We start from the raw sequence: 17,700 nt of genomic DNA on the forward strand, positions 1-17,700 counted from the left end.
AAGGATTCAGCAATTAACTATCCACGTAGTTCAGCTCTAACCTCCAGATAACTCTAGATAACCCTGGTATGCTTACACTAGTGGACTTTGTATTAGGGTCAAGCAACGTGAATTAAATAGCACGAGGCGCAAAAATGATTTCTTTTTTTGAATTTGATTGACCCAGCAGGTAAATTTGTATTAATGGTGTCAATTTTGCCAAACCACTTTTGCAAAAGAGCAGCATTTTCCAACTGGTTGTCAAAATAGCACTGTATTTACTTGATAGATAAATTGCAAGCTTATGTGCTGGAACTCATGACAAATGCTAGGAGTTAAGCTAGAGAAACAATAAGGTGGGGAAATAACTTTTTAAAAGCATATAATGTTGCCACTTTCTGTTTAAGAAGCAAGCATAAAGAGATAACTGCGTCAGAGGTAATAGTTAGACAACAAGAGTTTTTTTTTCTTATACATTATTGAATTAACACAAATCTATCACACAGGGACTAATACAACAGTGTCTGTACTTATGAAACATCTCAATATATCAAATGCTGGATTCTGTTGAAAAAGTGTGTATTATATTATTCTGCTCAGAAAAAACTGCTCACTTAAATGATGTGAAGAAATAAAGACTTTCAAACTTAATTTCTGAATACACACAACCTGGACAAACTAACAGTGAATAAGAAACTGTTTAGATGCATGGTCTTCTGTTGAAGATCTCACTCCATTTAATTACAACTGTGATGCAGTAAAAATTAAAATGACATAATAATCTTATATGTAGGTCTAAGTATCTCTGTGTGTCACATTTGAATTTTTTCTCACTCAAAGAGACCTCTACCTAAAGTAATTTTTATTTTAATGTAATTTAAAGTGATGGGGTCCACAGATCCACAGTCCTTGTTCAGCGATTAATTTACATCTAAAGCTCAGCTGAGGCTAAACAAGGCTTCAGCAGTCTGACTTTGCCAAATCAAACGAATATCCTATCTTCCAAAATTCCTTCCTTATGCTTGCACAGACAGTGTTAACTTGCTGAATTGCAATGCATCTGAAATTAAGAATTCATTTTTTCACAGAGCAATAGTTTTGGATTTTGTCCCCATCACTTAAACTGAACTTGCATTAAGAAAGCATCTCTGTGTGATCAGCATGGTACATTAATTAATAATGCTTGTCTGATGCTGCACTGAAAGGAAATACTTTTTAAAACAAACAACGCCTAAAGAAGAAGGAGATAATATCTCAGAAGGACAGATGGGTCAGAAAAAAACACTTTTCTAAATCATTTCAACAAAATGTAAAAAAAGAGGTCAAAGAAAACAACAACAACTTGAAAGAAAGCACATTTTTCTAAAATGCTGCTCCATAAAAGTGGTTCATAAGAAGTGACCTATGGTATGTCTGGTGTAAAACAGCAGCTACTTTGTCCTTCATAGGTTGACAGTACCTGAGTCTCCAAACCTTTGGCCAGAACGTTGGCATGAACATTGGAAACTACAGCTATGAGTTTCTGTGATGTTAGCTGGCAGAATGTCAAACTAATAGAGACAATAAAACACCTACTGTATGTGTAGTCAAAGTCGGACATCAAAGGAATTAAAGACAGAGGTTCTCTCTGTCTTGGCAGAGATTTATCTGTCACTAAGGAAAGCCGTCAGCCAAATGATTATAGACGGACCTTTGAGGACAAAGTTAATTTAAGGTTAAAAAAATAGATTTTGTATCATTCTCACAAATACATAAACATTTAGGTAATTATATAAATCATATTATTCATATCATTCAGCAATAATCACAATTCCAAATAAAAATGTATATCTGGCAGATGATAACTGGTTTATGAGGCTGCAGAAATTGGGTTAATGGCTCAGTGTGTGGTGTAAGACGTCAGTGAGGATAGCAGGGTGAGGTTGGGTGACAGCAAGACATTCTCACATGGACTTTGGGATCATTACTGCCTGGCTTCCTATATAAGCTGCAGAACCTCACCAGCTGACCACAAGCATTGTCAAGTGGACTTGCAGATACACTCGCAAACTCAGGTAAGGGGGAGAAATAAGAGGAGCTGTCTTCAGCTAACAACTGAGCTTTTCACTGGAGAAATATTGCTTGGTGAACATGCTTTGCTAACCAGCTGTGTATCTCGTTGTAACAGGTAGCCATGAAGGTCCTTGTTGTGCTGGTCCTAGCCGTTTTCAGTGGTGAGTATGATGGGAAAATATTGATATTCGTTTATAAAGTTTGGACCGTGAGAATCTTATGTTTGATTAAATGTCTTGACAACTTATTACAGGCTATTATGCATGGCCAAAAAATCAGAACTGCTCTGAAAGTGTTATTGTCTCCATCCAACAGGCTGTCAGGCCAACCTCTTCTATGCTGATGCACCCAAGCCACAGCTGGAAGTGCTGAATGATGCTTTCTGGGACTATGTTGCCAAAGCCACTGAGACAGCTGATGACACCGTCCAGATGATCAGGAAATCACAGTTTGGACAGGATGTCAGGTAGGTCAGACAAGATTTGTGACCATAGCTGAAATAACTTGCATGTAAATCCTCTTTACTGGAAGATGAACTTGAGACTTGGTCTCATTGTCCACTCTCTTGTCTAGTGCCCGTTTGACAGATGGCTCCGACCTTGCCACCAAGTACGCAGTCTCTCTGCAAGAGCAGCTTCACCCTGCAGCCCAGGACCTCATCACTAAGGTCACCACAGAAGCTGATGTGCTGAAAGAGCGTATGATCGAGGAACTGAGCACTGTCAAGGGAAAGCTGGAGCCTTTTACCGAGGACATGAAGGCCCAGATCCAGCAGAGAGTGGAGCAGCTGAAACAGGAGCTTGCCCCCTATGTAGACACTGTGGACACTGAGGCACTGAGAACCACCCTGATGCAGAGGAGCGAGGAGCTGAGGACCAACCTGGAGCAGAGTGTGATGGACCTGCAGACTCAGCTGGGGCCCTACACTGATGACCTGAAGCAGAAAGTGGACCAACACCTGGAGGACTTCAAGGTGAAGGTGGCCCCTGTGACAGAGAGGGTCCAGAGTGAGCTGGCTCAGAGAGCCCACCAGGTGAAAGAAATGGCTGCCCCCTACGTTGATCAGCTGAGAACAAGGCTGGACCCCTATGCCCAGGACCTCCAGACCCAGCTCATGTCTCTCTACGAGTCCTTCGTGAAAGCCAATTAAGCCAACCTCCACTTCCTGTTAAACACAAAGAAACTGAACAAAGGAACGTGTTGTTAACATAATGACAACACAAGCTCAACAGTTTTAAAACATGTCTTTAGATATATTTACAGTATGAACAGATAAATAATAAATATTGAGTGTTGGTCTGTGACCAAGTAATGTGTTTTCTTCCTATATTATGGAAATAAAGTAAAAGCAAAAGATAATCTTGTGAGTCTGTTATTGTTACTGTTATTGACAAAGTCAATGTGAACTTATAAATGATTGTTGGTAAGGTTTGAGGATACACAATGGTTTTTTTTTTTTTTACAAACACATTATTTTGATAGCCAAGGGATTACAATATATCTATCAAATTTAAATGAAAATTAATACATAAAGGAAAAAAATAAAAAAAATAATTTACACACATCATTACCTAAATGTGGACAAACACTGCCACCAATGATTATTCATGCCAATGAAACTGAATAATTTGATAAATATACATTTAGATATACCTAAATTAGCTTTAAAACAAGTATGTTTTATTCACAATCTCAATATATAGCCTACAGTTTTTAGTTTTACCAAGTAAATGTCTCATACTGTACATGAACAGAGGATAAACACAGGTTTTGCTGTTGGATGTTATTTTTCATGCTTGAGGGCCATCTGCTGAACATACAGAGTCATTTCATATGTATAATATACTGATGCAGAGATGGGCAAGATAGTGGAATTAAAGAGAAATTTGCTTTTTGCACTATTCACAGTCACAAGCAAGCAAGAAACCTTTTATTTAGCTTCGCATAAAAGTGTGTGGGGAACACAGTCTTGTTTGTTCAGTGTCTGGTTGCAAAATCTCGCCCCCCTGCCACGCCTCTGTAAGATTCAGTTGTGGGTCTTGGACAGGGCATGTTCAGTTTTGCTCCTGCAAGTCTGGAAGATCATAAACACATCCTGCTTCCACCTTATTTTTTAGTTTTCCTTTTTTGCCTCCGTCCCTGCTGCCAGATTGCTCCCACGCTGTCTTACCCAGGGGCAAACAACATTCCTCGGTTCTGCCCCCAGCTGTCACAGGCTCTAAATACCGTTAACCCTCCAAGCACACACACAGCTCTGTCTGCTTTCTTATCATGTCTGATTATGTAAAGGTTTTTAGTTATATCCAGAATCTGCACGTTTTAAAGTTAAAATTTGCTAATTTTGCTATTTGTTCAAATGTAGGCATTTCCCAATCAGACAGTACAAGACGACAGGAAAATGAAGAAGAAAAAATGACAAATATCTATTTATTTTAACTGACAAAAATAAAATACAATCTAAGGACAGTGATTTATTAAAACATATAATTGTTGGAGAAGAAATCTACCAGCACCTCTAAGGCTTTAAATTAACATGTTACATTGTACATCTTTAATCTGTACAAAAACCAAAGGTGTACTTTTTAAAAATGTCTGGACAGAGGTTTATTTTCTCCTGCTTCCAGTCACTAAGCTAACCTTTAGATTAACAGTTACTCGAATGGTACCAATCTACTCATCTAACTCTCAGCAAGACAGCAAATATATGTATTTCATTAAAACTATTCCTTTAGTAAGATGCCATTTACACTGATTTAAATATCTCAATACTAAATATTCAGCTAAAAAAAGTAATCTGTGAACACCTAACCCTAACCCTCTGAGCGTAGTGATACAAAATGTAGGAATCTGACTCAAGGATACTTAAGTTGATGGATAAACGCTGACTGCTGCATTCATAAAACCTGCAACCTCTTTATACAGAAAGAATAAACTCAGCTGCACACAGGCATTTGGCTCTGTCGACACACATCCCCATCAGCTGATAGCATCCACCCTGACTCAGAACCAGGTGATGGGGGATATGCTGTAGGAAAAATACTAAATTTTGAGCTTGAACATCCAGTTCAACAGCTCTTAACCCACAGACGTTAACTGCAGTAACCTTTCTGACTCAACTAAAGTGCTGACCGGAGGGATGAGATCATTCAGACTTAACCAAAAAAAAGTTTCTTTAAACCAGGAGAAAAACATCATCAGGCTGGGGTTACTTGAGTTCACACAATGCAAAGATACCCTTCCACACACTTTCTCCTGATACACTTCAGACATTGCTTATGTTGTTGTAGTGTAAAAGGAGAAGTTGATGTAGTTAAGATGACAATGACAGATATTTTACTGTATTACCTCATGGTTCCTCTTGATTGCCTCTGTTTCACTTCTCCATGTGCCTTCTGTCTCTTTTGTCCTGATGGCCATGCAACAGAAGGTTTGTGTGCTCTGGTACAAAACCTCCAACATATTCTAGAAATCTGAAATCAGGTTGATTAAGGGCCCTCCTAAATATTGTGCAAACACTGACATTGTTTTAAATGTAATGATTTAATTTAATCAATCTGATGTTTCAATCTGATCTCTTTGTGTGTTTGATCTGGACTGGAGTTCTTATCTAGCTGAACATACAGTATCTTTCTCTGTGTGACACACCTTCTGTAGTGACACATACTATAGTGTTGGTATACCAAGGTAACAGAAATGTGAGACCTAATATACTGAGTTAAAACTGGAAATTTTATTAACCGTTTCATCTCATTGATAACAAAATAAAAGAAATAATTTCAACAGGTAGATGAATTTTGCTATGTCCAGTCTTACAATCACAGAACATATAGTTGTAACCCCTCAGGTTATCACACACTAATGTTATCATGTTCTCACACTAATTACCTGACCAAGCCAACCCATTTAAACTTTGTTCCTGGGTAAAGTTGGTTTTCTGAGAAAATGACAGAGCAGAGGAATTGTCCTAAAGGGCAATGGTCATTACACATGGACAGATGGAAAACTTGATAGAGAAAAAAAAGTCTTGAGATTGATCATAAATAATAATAGCAAAACATGCACTGCTTTGTGATTTGTAAATATACTGTGTTTAAAAAAAAAAAAAAACTTACTTGCAGAGTGTAAGAGGATAACTGTGCAGTAAAGAGTACAGCAGACCGCTTACAGAAGCTTTATTTATTTTCTACACAACATGATACCTACACCTACAGTAATTCAAGTGGCCTGATGCACTAACAAAATAGCACTACATTACCTACTACTTTTGCTTACTGCTTATCCATTAACTTTTGTTCAGGGTTTGGGATTGAATTCACAGTTTTTAGAGTTGGCATCAGTTATGGCTGAGGTGTTTAAGCATTTGTTGATGATAGGAAAGCATGTGTTACTTGCCAATGGATTCTTTACCCCTAATGGTAACAGAACAATAACAGGTTTGTCTGATTGAGATGCAGGTCCCAACAAAATTTATACCCCAGGGCTCATGATTGTTGTTTCGCCACTAAACAAATATTTGTTGCACAAGGCTGAAGAAAAACACTCTTACGGCATTAAACTTTCCATCTCATTTGCCAATTTCAAAATCCTGGAAGTTTCTGTCATCCGATAAAAGCAGCAAATGTCAGTTATAACATAAAAACAGATGTGAATTCTGTTTTTTCCTCTGAGTTTTCTGTATTATTTACTTCTTTTGTTCAGAACCACACAGCTATAGTTACACAGTTTCAAAAAAAAAAAAAAAAAATACAGGTAATAAGATAAGTTTATGTTTTCTCTATTTTACCATCTAATCCTTCTTTTGTTCAGTGGGCTTGCTGTACTTGAATGTCCCCAAGCTGTAACATGCCCATGTTGTCATGCTTGCCTCATCTGTTCTTGCATGCACTTTCAAGTGATTTATAACTTTACTTTATGCAGCTAAATCTGTGACACAAGTATACAGAAAATGCAAGTTGGTGCTTGTAATTTAGACACAGAAAATCCCATTTTGCTACGCTCACAATAGGTAATCATGCAAAGGTGCCATGTTGCATGCCAGTCTGGGCTGGATAGGTGGGGGGGGGGGTCAATTGAGCATTTAAATTGAAATGGTGATGTGGAAAGGCTAATTTACATCCTGGCGCCAGGATGACTTATATTCAAATGAGACCACTTGGTGGTATTGATCAGAGAAAAGCCTGCAAAGTTGTGGTCAATTAACACCAAACCTGTAAAAATCAGCAGTGGTTGATCTATTCAAGTCTGTTACTGGAGTAAAAGTAGCAATGCCATCATGTACAGAGTAAATTACAGAAAAGAAAACATAATGTACTTTATTTCACTAGTTACATTTTGGTTATTGGTACATAATTTTTGAAGTGTTTTTGGGTCGATGAATCTGTAATAACCTGTTGGATAGTAACATATTTTTCGTGCAAACCCTTAATCTAAGTCACTATCAGACTAAACAATGCAATGTTTCTCACTTAGATGTAGTGGAGTGTATGCAGTGGTGGAATTTAACAAAGTACATTCACTGAAGTAATGTTACTTTTTGAATAACGCATCATATGACTGAAATACTCAAGTACCTCATCTATGTGTCTCGAGAAAATGTATTGTATTGCCTCTTTCTACCTCTGGCAGTGACACATGAACGGTTTATTGCTGTGCAAAGTTTGTCTCTGTAATTATACAAACAAAAATAAAGGGAGAACTTTCTCTCTGGAAACTGGATGTGAAACGTTTACCCCGTTATTCACGCTGACTGCCAGATTGCTCAATCATCCCCTTAAAACAGTGCAAACCGGTGAGAACTTCGGTCGCGGTGTTGGTAACACGTTGCGTGGAAGAAACAAGATCTGCACAGACAAATCATCAGCACCACGTGAACGTGTGCGTGCGCGAGCAAGCACTTCCCCCGGTAGCACGCGCAGCGGCAGCAGCCTCCTGGGACTGTATAAAAACCCTCAGTCACATTTCAGGGAGCACGGTAGAAGCTTAACCTCTCAGGTGAGTGAAAGGAAAGCATGCAGAGATAACCTTCTACAAGCTTTGTTCAATACTTCGTATTTAACGCCAGAACATGGCAATTACCTTCTGCTAATTATCAGTATGTCAGATGTAAATGCTGAAACGTAAACTGTAGTTTTAAAAAAGTAACAATTTAATTCCCCTTTGGGATTAGTACGATACTATATCTAGTTTTTTATCACAAAATGCAACTTTTTTTATCTTGTTGAATTGAAAAAATTTGCCAGATCTTTTTCTGATTTTTTTTTTTACAATTTTTTCACAGGTGTCTGTCTGTCCAACAAACATGAAGGCCTTAGCTCTGATCCTTGCTCTGGCAGTCATCACTGGTAAGTGCACTCTTGGTCTAGGAATTAAAACAAAAATGTTTTATTGCATGTGTGCCTGTATATTTATCCATGCTTTTCACATGTGCCCATAATAGGCTGCAATGCCCGTGCTGTGCGCCAGGCAGATGCCACCCTAAACCGCTGGGAGGAATCTGTGGATCGTTTCTGGCAGTATGTCTCTGAGCTGAACCAACAAGCCGATGGAGTTGTGCAGACCGTGAAGACCTCTCAGCTCACCAGAGAGCTAGAGTAAGTAAATCAAAGTGCTTGAGAGATGGCTAGTCCTACACAATTTATCTTGTCCTCTGCATGGTTCAATCTTTCTCTCCTATTTTCTGTACACTCAATATTCACCTTATTTACAGTACTTTTCTTCCATATGTACTCTGGTGTTTTATCCAGATCTACCATTTCCCTTTCTTTTTTCACGCATTTCTGTCTATACTTATTTCCAAAACTTGTATCTATCTGAAATATCATCTTAACACTCATGTTTGACTATCTTCTGATGTTCTTCTGCTTGTAGCACTCTGATCACTGACACCATGGCAGAACTGACAGCATACAAAGAGGAAATTCAGACCAAGGTCAGCCCCTATGCTGAGGCCTCCACTGGCCAGCTGTCCGAGGACCTGCAGCTTCTGGCCACCAAACTGCAGAAGGACATGCTGGATGCCAAGGAGCGCAGCACTGAGTATCTGGGTGAGCTCAAGACCATGATGGAGCAGAACTCTGATGATGTCCGCAACCGCATCAGTACCTACACCCACAAGCTGAAGAAACGCCTCAACAAGGACACTGAGGAGATCCGCAAGTAAGTTGGGTGGAAGCTTACAGACTTATAACTCTTTCTATTCTTTGTCAGTGTGAAACCTAAATATCTTCCTTTTCTTCATCACAAGCACTGTGGCCACCTACCTGGGTGAGCTCCAGTCCCGCACCTCCCAGAACCTGGATGCTGTGAAGGACCATGTTGAGCCCTATGTCCAGCAGGCCAGTGACACAGCCACCAAGAAGCTGGGCGACATCTCTACCATTCTGAGGAGCCAGGCTGAGGGTCTAGGCCAGCAGCTGGAGACCCAGGCTGAGGGCCTCAAGACCCAACTGGAGTCCACTGCCCAGGACCTGCGCACCTCCCTGGAAGGCAAGATCGACGAATTGACCGAGCTGTTGTCCCCCTACGCCACCCAGATCCGGGAGCAGGTTGAGGGCATCATTGAAAAAGTCAAGGAGAGCGCCTCCGCCTAAAGACTCTGAGAGTTTTTTAAGGGTTTTAGATGGTTGGTGGTCCACTGTTTGTCATAGAAGGAGAGAGTTGTAAACCGCTGATTTCTTAATACCCTGGAAAAGAGGGGGAAGTGGGGGTTGAGAGTTACTGACAATATCTTCATATGGGTGGTCTAGTGTTCAGTTTAAGGGAGCTGGTGAGAGGAAGGAGGCAGGGTGAGGTGCATCTTTTACAGAACAGTCAGCAGATAAAATTCAGTTTGAGTTCTCTCTTCTGCATAGTCACCCTCTCTTCTTCTCTTATCGTCTCCCTTGATTACTGAAGACAAAAGCCACAGCCAATAACAGCCTTTAACACATAAACAACAAAGACAATTATTTGTAATATGCTTTTCTTTTATACTTTTTAATTAACTGCTTCCGCTGTCAACACCTCCCCAAAGATTTTGTATTGGTTTTCCTACATTTTGTTTGGTTGTAAATATAACTGCTGAGTTTGAGCCTCACAGGCAAGAGTTTCCAGCCCGCATCATCCCTAAAATGCACCAAACACAAGTGTCTTTCATTTTAATAAATGCAATGAATGATGTCAGAAGATGGGGGCACACACAGTAATGTGTCTGCTGCTTTTTCAAGAAGTGACACTGAACCACTAAAGTGTCCTTCTGTATTGTCTGCATTTCCTGTTTTTATGCTTCACAAAGAAGTGGAATGTCAATTGACTTGATGCAATTATGACAATCAGTGAGTTGTAAAGTGTCCCTTGTGTTTCACATGTCATATGCCGACCATGCTGCTCGCTAAAGTGTGCTGCCTGTGGTTGCAGCTGAACCGTGCTGAGTGAATAAAGAACTTAAAAAAAAAAAATTCCTCTGTTTCTACTGTCTGTCTCTCTGATGAAACATTTAAGAATAATCTATTATTTAAGATGAGGTTGAGTAACAGTAACAAGTGGAGACTCCACTAAGCTGTTGGTGATACTCTATTACATTAAGGACATTTAGTCTTTTAGCACTGTAGAAATACTTTTAAATACACTCTAAGAGGATCTAATCTACTTAAAGGCTTTAACAAATATCATGAAATTATTATCTTAAGCAACCTCATTGTTTTATGAATGTAAAGCTTTCTAGTGTTTAAACGCTGCAATTTCACCCCTCGTGTTATTTATTTAGAAGTAATTATATAAGCTTAAGGTGGCTAATTATATACAGACATTGCAAAGCTAGTGGCCACTCTGACTAACTTTCCACCTACCCCTTGACACATGCACATGAAAACAGAGGCCCACCTCTCTGCTGAACTCTCTGTAACTTACTGTTCCCACAGCATCTAATTAATCTAAAAAGGGTGCTTTATTGCTCCCTCTCTGTACCTGTGCTCCACCTCAACCCTCTACCGTTCTTCCGTTGCTCTCATTGAATAACCACCCCCCACAACCCTCAACCCACTGTTTCTCCAGTCCAGACTTGTTAAGATCTGCTCTGAGATTCCTTTCTCTTGATCCCAAAAGCATTTGGGAACATTCTGTGCCCCTGACTGAATCCTCTGTATGGTGACCTTCTATCTTCTCTACCTCTATCTTGGCTCTGTTCAAACGATAAGGCATGCATAAGTGCATTTCAATGCATAGACCTTAAAAGAGCTTCATTCATGCAGAAATGTGCCAACATGCACATGCACATATACAGTATGTTTGCAGACAGGAACATGTGTGGCATCAAAACTTGCAGTATGGGAGTCCTGGTAGTTCTATTGTGCAAATCATCAAACAGCAAAGGTCAGTCTCCCCATGTTTCCTGTCTGTCAGCTTTTAAATAAAGGCAAAAATGCCAAATGAAACTAACGTTCTGTAAGTTGCTTTTGACTTTTCTGAGGGATCTAGCTGTCATTAGAAATAATATCTTCCTCTTAAGATCAAGTTTTAGTGGCACTAAATACAAAGGATGTCCAAGATTTTGGATTTACAAACATAAAAAGGATGTCTAAGATTTTCAGCTTGATACACATCTGGACCAACCTGAGGGGAAAAGATGGCCATGAATGCCCTTACAAAAGAGTTTTACAAGTTATGCTTATCAAGCACAGCAGGAATTTTTCTTTGAAGTGCAGAGCAGAGGCCAGTAGAGGACACCATTTGTCCCTTGTTCTTCTTCTATCCCCTCCTCTGACCCCTCCACTTGAATCCATGTTGCACAAAGATGCAGCTGTGTTTTCTCTTTAGAAGATTAAGTAAACTACATTTGCCTCATAAAGAAACACACTGTACTCTTCAAGCACACACATTTAATTGCAGAACTTGTAACTACTTAAGAATGTGAAATAAATATACAATTATAAAATGTGAATTCATAAATTGACAACTAGAAATGATATAATAGTAATTTTTAACAGGGGAGTCACTGTGGCCTAGAAGTCTAAGACACGTGTCATGTCACCACCACGTCTTGAATCAGACTGGAGCCTTTGTAGCATGTTATCCCCCTCTCCTTTCCGATTCTCAAATGTATGCTATCAGAAGGAACATTCATATACTTAGAACCAGTGTTCCTAAATTCTATGTATACAATAACATATCATTTAATGTACATCAATGTGTTTCTGAAAACATTTTTAAAAATGTAAGCTGTTTCTCATCTCTCACAACCTCATGATGTAATACAAACATGTTTACCATTTTTTATATGTGTCAAAGGGCATTGCATGTAAAGTGAAATAATGACTAACTCTATGACTAGGTGTTTGTCCCCTATGATATCACTCCTTTTCAGGAAACAGTGTTTATTTCAAAACTCCCCCTTTACCAGGCAAGTGAAACTCCTTAAACTGTTGCTACAGGATCAGTCATGGATGATAAAAAACAGAAAAACCACAAGCATTGTGCTAGTTCAGCATTTCTGCTCCGTCTGGTCCTATAGAGTGTGTGCACTCTGAGTACTGCCCAGCAACAACAACCAAAAAGTCCCAGCATACTACCAGGTGCTGGCTAGCCCATGACTGCTAGTAACCCCTCCAAAAACTCCCCTGCAGAGATTTTACCTCCTATTACAACCTCGTCTCCTCTCTTCATCCTTTCCCTCCCCTTCAGTGCTGGCACACAACCTCAGACCCCACAGGGGCTCTTGGCCAAACACAAAAACAGCATTTTTGTAAGCTTGTTATTGCAAATTGGGAGCACGGAAGACGTGCACTTTCACGCCCTATGCCTCCTGCAATTATTCAAGAGGAGCTTATATGCACGCAAGCACAAGCTCATACATAAACCCAGTGGCCACTTCATGACAAAAGAGATGGAGATTAAGTCTTTCAAAAGTAATGTGAAGTCTGGAGGCATGTGAAGGCTCATTTAACTCAATGGTATGCTATTCGCCATAGCAATAGCACCTTATAGGCCAAGTCATCAGCAATAAATGGGCAATTGATCCTTTTGCAGCAAAGTGCTTGGTGTGAAAACAGATTCGTTAAGGAGCGATAAAGCCTTCACATCCTCAGACACAGACTTCCTGGCTCTTAGGTCACAGTTGTAAAGAGAGGTAACTGCAGTTCATCAAACTGTACTGTTTTTCTGTTGCTTGCTAACCTACAAGATGGACCACATAGGGCTTTGTCTGATTTACTTCCCTTTTAAGTAGGGGAAGGTCTGGATACAAGAGACATCAAATGAGGCAATGAAATTTAGTAGAGCAGTAAATGTAAAAATACACCAAAACAGAATAGGACATTGCAAGAAAAGAAGTCTGCATGACAGTGTGATCTAGTTTATCTGCTGTCTGTGGCACATCAGCGACTTCTACCCTATAAATAGTAGTCACAAGGCAACCTTTGCTTCAGAAATACACCCAGGCAAAACTGAACAAAACTGTAATTTGACTAATAATCATCATGATTTTAAGAAAGTGCATCATGCTCACAAACAGGCCAAGGTCAGTCAAATCTGATCGTGTATCAAATTCAATCTCAGTACTTAAGTCCAGCTCCTTCAAATCAAAAGCTTGATTGCCCATTGATTACATAAAGTACATGCCCAAGACTTAAGGTCCAAAGGAGCTTCCAAATAATCATGTCTATTTGTAACTATGCTATCAGTGCTGAACTATGCCCTTTCTACATTATATCTCATTTAATCAATTGATACTATTGTTACTGAGGGAAAAACTCTGACCCCTTACAGAAGCGTAGCCCTCAACTTCATCACCAAGCTTGGCACAGTACTTTATCATTTTGATTTAATTTGACTGTAAATGTGCCGCAGGGACACATTTGTGATATTAATTTGATCATCTGTTTAAACCCCCCAGCTTCTCAGTGTCTATTCATCAACACCCTCCTTGGTAAATGACAATTACACACTGCACATATGTTGGTTGATGACTTTTATCTGGACTCCCCTCATCAGTGTGCTTCATATCATATCATACAGAGTCTCAGGCATACTGGAATAGATAGGCACATCATTTATTTGCACAGCATGTTGTTGTTGTGTCTTAATCATTACCTTTATCATACAGTTTAATTACATCGGTGCAGGTCAATAAAGGGGGCAGTGACACCTCAAGGTCACCACGTGTACATGTTGACTTAAGTCTGCTCCTTTGCGTCACCCTCCTAGATCCCAGCAGGCTTATAAAGAGGGACACACACAAGAGCTCAAACACACTCGATTTTTTTTTCTCCTCTGAGACGAGAACCAGGTATGTTGAACATTTCATTTGCATCACTTAGAGCTGATGTTACAAATATTGTTAAACACTTTTATTTTACCTGTCTTGATCTTCTTTTTAAAAAAGAAGAAAATTTGTCTTTAAGTTCTCCTTCTTCTATTAAGTATCGTTTTTATCCAAAAGTGTTTTCCCCCTCCAACCTGATGTGAAATGTTAGATTAGGTTATGTTGATTCATGGCAACATCTGGATGCTCAGAGTAGTATGCTATATATGGTTAAAATCATATTATTGTGAAAATTCAGCCACAAAAATGAGCTTTTAGTTGTTACTTAATACATTTTAACGTTGTGCGTTAAATTATGTACGTCCAGGCGAGCTTGGAGGGAGCTGTCCCCTTGCTATGGTGCTGACGTATTGGGGCGCTAGACAGTTTTTAGAAATCACTTTCTGCTCCCTTACTGTCTGTCTTTGTCGGTAACCGTGGGCGCAAATAAAATCAACCTTTCTCTGTCCTTCCTCCTCAGAGTCACAGCAAAGATGAGACTGTACCTTGCCATTGCCGTGCTGATGCTGGCATTCGTCGCTTACACAGGTGGGTCTTGTGTAAATTAAACCCTTAAATATTCCGCGCAGCATTGTTTTCTGCCATGTTGTGTAACTCTCTGTCCATGCTCTCACCCGCAGAGGCTCAGGAGGAGGAGACCATCGAGCAGAAGTTCACCAAGTTTGGCCAGCAGATGTCTGAGATGAGCAAGACCTTTGCTGATAAGGCCAAGACTACCTTTGCAGACATCCACACCAGCGAATTTGCAGTCTCCACCAAGTAAGTACACACACACACACACACACACACACACACACACACACACACACACACACACACACACACACACACACACACACACACACACACATACACACACACACACACACACACACACACACACGTAAAATGAATGCATTTACACAGATATTCCCATACACACTCTGACAGTAACAATCTGTATTTGTGCTCTCTTTTTCAGATCCTGGCTTGAGGAACAGTTAGAGAAGCTGAAGACCAAGTTTCAGGAAATCTCCCAATAGACAAGAAGACAAGATATCTGACTACCTACAATCACCTCCACAACCCCCCTCTAACAGCTGACCTCTTCACTTTGACCCTCATATCGGGACACTGACATGTCACACACACATTGCTCTGCTGACCAGACTAAATGGTTACGTGTCCTCTCTGTGAAGAGATGTTTTATTTGTAATTTGAGTATTATTGAAGCAATATGAAAAAAGCACAGTGATCAAAAATAAAAAGGTTTTTTATAAAAATTCTGTGGTACCATAAATATTTCTTCATTTAATGAAAATAACTTTTAATTGTACTGAATAAATGAATGGAAATGTCTTTTAAATATGTTTAACATGAATAAATGAAGAGTTCTGGTCTATGAAGGCATGACTTCCATATGTTATATAAGTCACTACAACTAATTTAACAAAGAATGGGTTTTAAGCTATTACTGAGTTCTAATGGCTTGCCAAAAATGTGTAATGTATAAGAAAAACTGAATACAAAACAACTGATGGGTTGAGATAATTTTCAAATCAAATGATTTTACTTCATGATTTTCAAATTTCTTGAAAAATTCCTCAGAGGGGAACCTTCATGGAAGAGATTGAGATGAATTTAACCCATTGACATTTAATTTTTAACAGAATTAATTTTGCAAGCTGAGAGCAGATGTTTATTGCTTTGCATCTCCATATTGAATTACATATAGCATATATAATGTATTATAATATATATAACCAATCAGTATTTACAAACTACATATCAAGCAAAAACCTGAGCTTAAACAAGTAACTGGAGATTAAAATAAAATAGTTGGTTAGTACATACATACAGTCAGATACATACACAGTCCCTAGTCTTACAATTTATCAATTTAATATATTTACTCACACAATCAGAGTACAACAAGTATTATATGTAACCAAGGTGTATCTGAATGTGCTTCATGGCACAACAAACCTAATCATAACATTTAAATAATCATCTCATATTAATGTGACATTTATCTGTGCCACTTTTTTGGGAACAGTTCTTGAGGCCTAAACAGCATTATTACCTTGTAAAAAACTAACCAATACTGTGAGTGAATGTGAAAGGTCCAGGTGTCTATTTAAGAAATATCTAGTAAAAAGCTTGATAATTTGCTAAATCTCCAAAAACATGTATGAAGCAACTAATCACAATGGGGCTGAATGCACCTAAAATATTTTTACTAAATCAATTATTTATATGAATGGGCTCCAAAGCTGATCACTGATAGATAGTACTTTATTTGTGTCAATAGTTGGTACCAAAGGGCAAGTGCCAACACGTCTGCTTTTCTGACATTTCACAACTCCTGGGCTAAAGTCACTGTTTATGCTGGGTTAATCATCCACCAGATGTCCTAGTTCATTGGGATATGTTTCTGTGAAGAGAACAGAATGACAGAGGTCAGCAGCTGGTCCACAGAGGTCATAAACTGTGGAGATTATGATCAAATTGCACCAGCTGTTTAGGGCTGAAATTAGCTATAAAAACTCTTTGATTAATTTGAGATGTTGAAAAAACTGCTCTGTTGGTCATTGTTCATCTTCTCAGCTGTTACGTGAATAGGACATATGGTACATGATTATACAAGTTGTGTTGTATTTGGAGAAAAATAGATTTCCTGATGCAACCAAAGAGAAAGATTAAATTAAACTAAAGATGGCAAATTGTGTCTTGTCTGCAGCAACTTTTAATTAAATGCCACCACACAGTTTTTAAAAGGAAAAAGAGGAAAGAGCTTCATCATTGTCAACCATTATACAGTACATGCAAACACACTGTTTATATTTAACCTTTCACACAGTTTTTTGGAAGCTATAAATAATACTTTAATTTCCAACATGACTTTACAATCAGTCTATAAATGATATATGTGCACTCTTTTTGTTTTAATTAATGCATATATTTTATAATAAATACAACTTTTCTGATGCATAAAGGGAAGGTGACAAGATGTCAGGGCCACACACACATTTTTAACTCTGTAGCACAGTTCAAACCCTGACACACAATTTAAAAACAAAGAAAATCGTGATCCCATCTGTTTGGACAGCTGTGAGATCAGGTTTGTAAGTGCAATATAGTTATGAACTGTAATCTCACCATTAGTGCTTAGGTCTTCCTATTCACAAGACATAGCAAGCACAGAGTACTGACCTCAATTTTTGTGCACAAGCCTGAAAATAATGTATCTGAAATAAGAAGGCAACTAATCTTCAGCATTTTCCATTATAGTCAAAACCCTGGACTAATTTAAAAGGCACATCTTTGAATTTTACAAGCAAAAAGTCAGTCTGAGTATTAGTGATAAAATAGGCCTTAGTGTCAAATTCAATTGA

At 38.8% G+C, this 17,700-nt stretch overlaps 2 protein-coding genes across 2 annotated transcripts; both read left to right on the top strand.

The window, feature by feature from the left end:
• The first annotated feature begins 1,999 nt into the window (after positions 1-1,999).
• On the top strand, positions 2,000-10,466 carry LOC133983918 (uncharacterized). Its single transcript, XM_062423131.1, has 9 exons — positions 2,000-2,033; positions 2,147-2,192; positions 2,347-2,497; positions 2,605-3,179; positions 7,721-8,022; positions 8,309-8,372; positions 8,468-8,621; positions 8,899-9,186; positions 9,275-10,466. Exons 2-9 carry the CDS (start codon positions 2,153-2,155, stop codon positions 9,618-9,620), a joined length of 1,920 nt encoding a protein of 639 aa, XP_062279115.1. The 5' UTR covers positions 2,000-2,033; positions 2,147-2,152; the 3' UTR covers positions 9,621-10,466.
• Positions 10,467-12,592: 2,126 nt separating this feature from the next.
• Positions 12,593-15,711, top strand: apoc1 (apolipoprotein C-I). Its single transcript, XM_062423132.1, has 6 exons — positions 12,593-12,911; positions 13,056-13,113; positions 14,108-14,290; positions 14,787-14,854; positions 14,947-15,085; positions 15,288-15,711. The coding sequence occupies exons 1-6, from the start codon at positions 12,593-12,595 to the stop codon at positions 15,346-15,348; spliced, it is 828 nt and encodes a 275-aa protein (XP_062279116.1). The 3' UTR covers positions 15,349-15,711.
• Positions 15,712-17,700: the final 1,989 nt, after the last annotated feature.

This window comes from Scomber scombrus, chromosome 7 (genome assembly GCF_963691925.1).
Source record: "Scomber scombrus chromosome 7, fScoSco1.1, whole genome shotgun sequence".
In the NCBI taxonomy this organism is placed as follows: domain Eukaryota; kingdom Metazoa; phylum Chordata; class Actinopteri; order Scombriformes; family Scombridae; genus Scomber; species Scomber scombrus.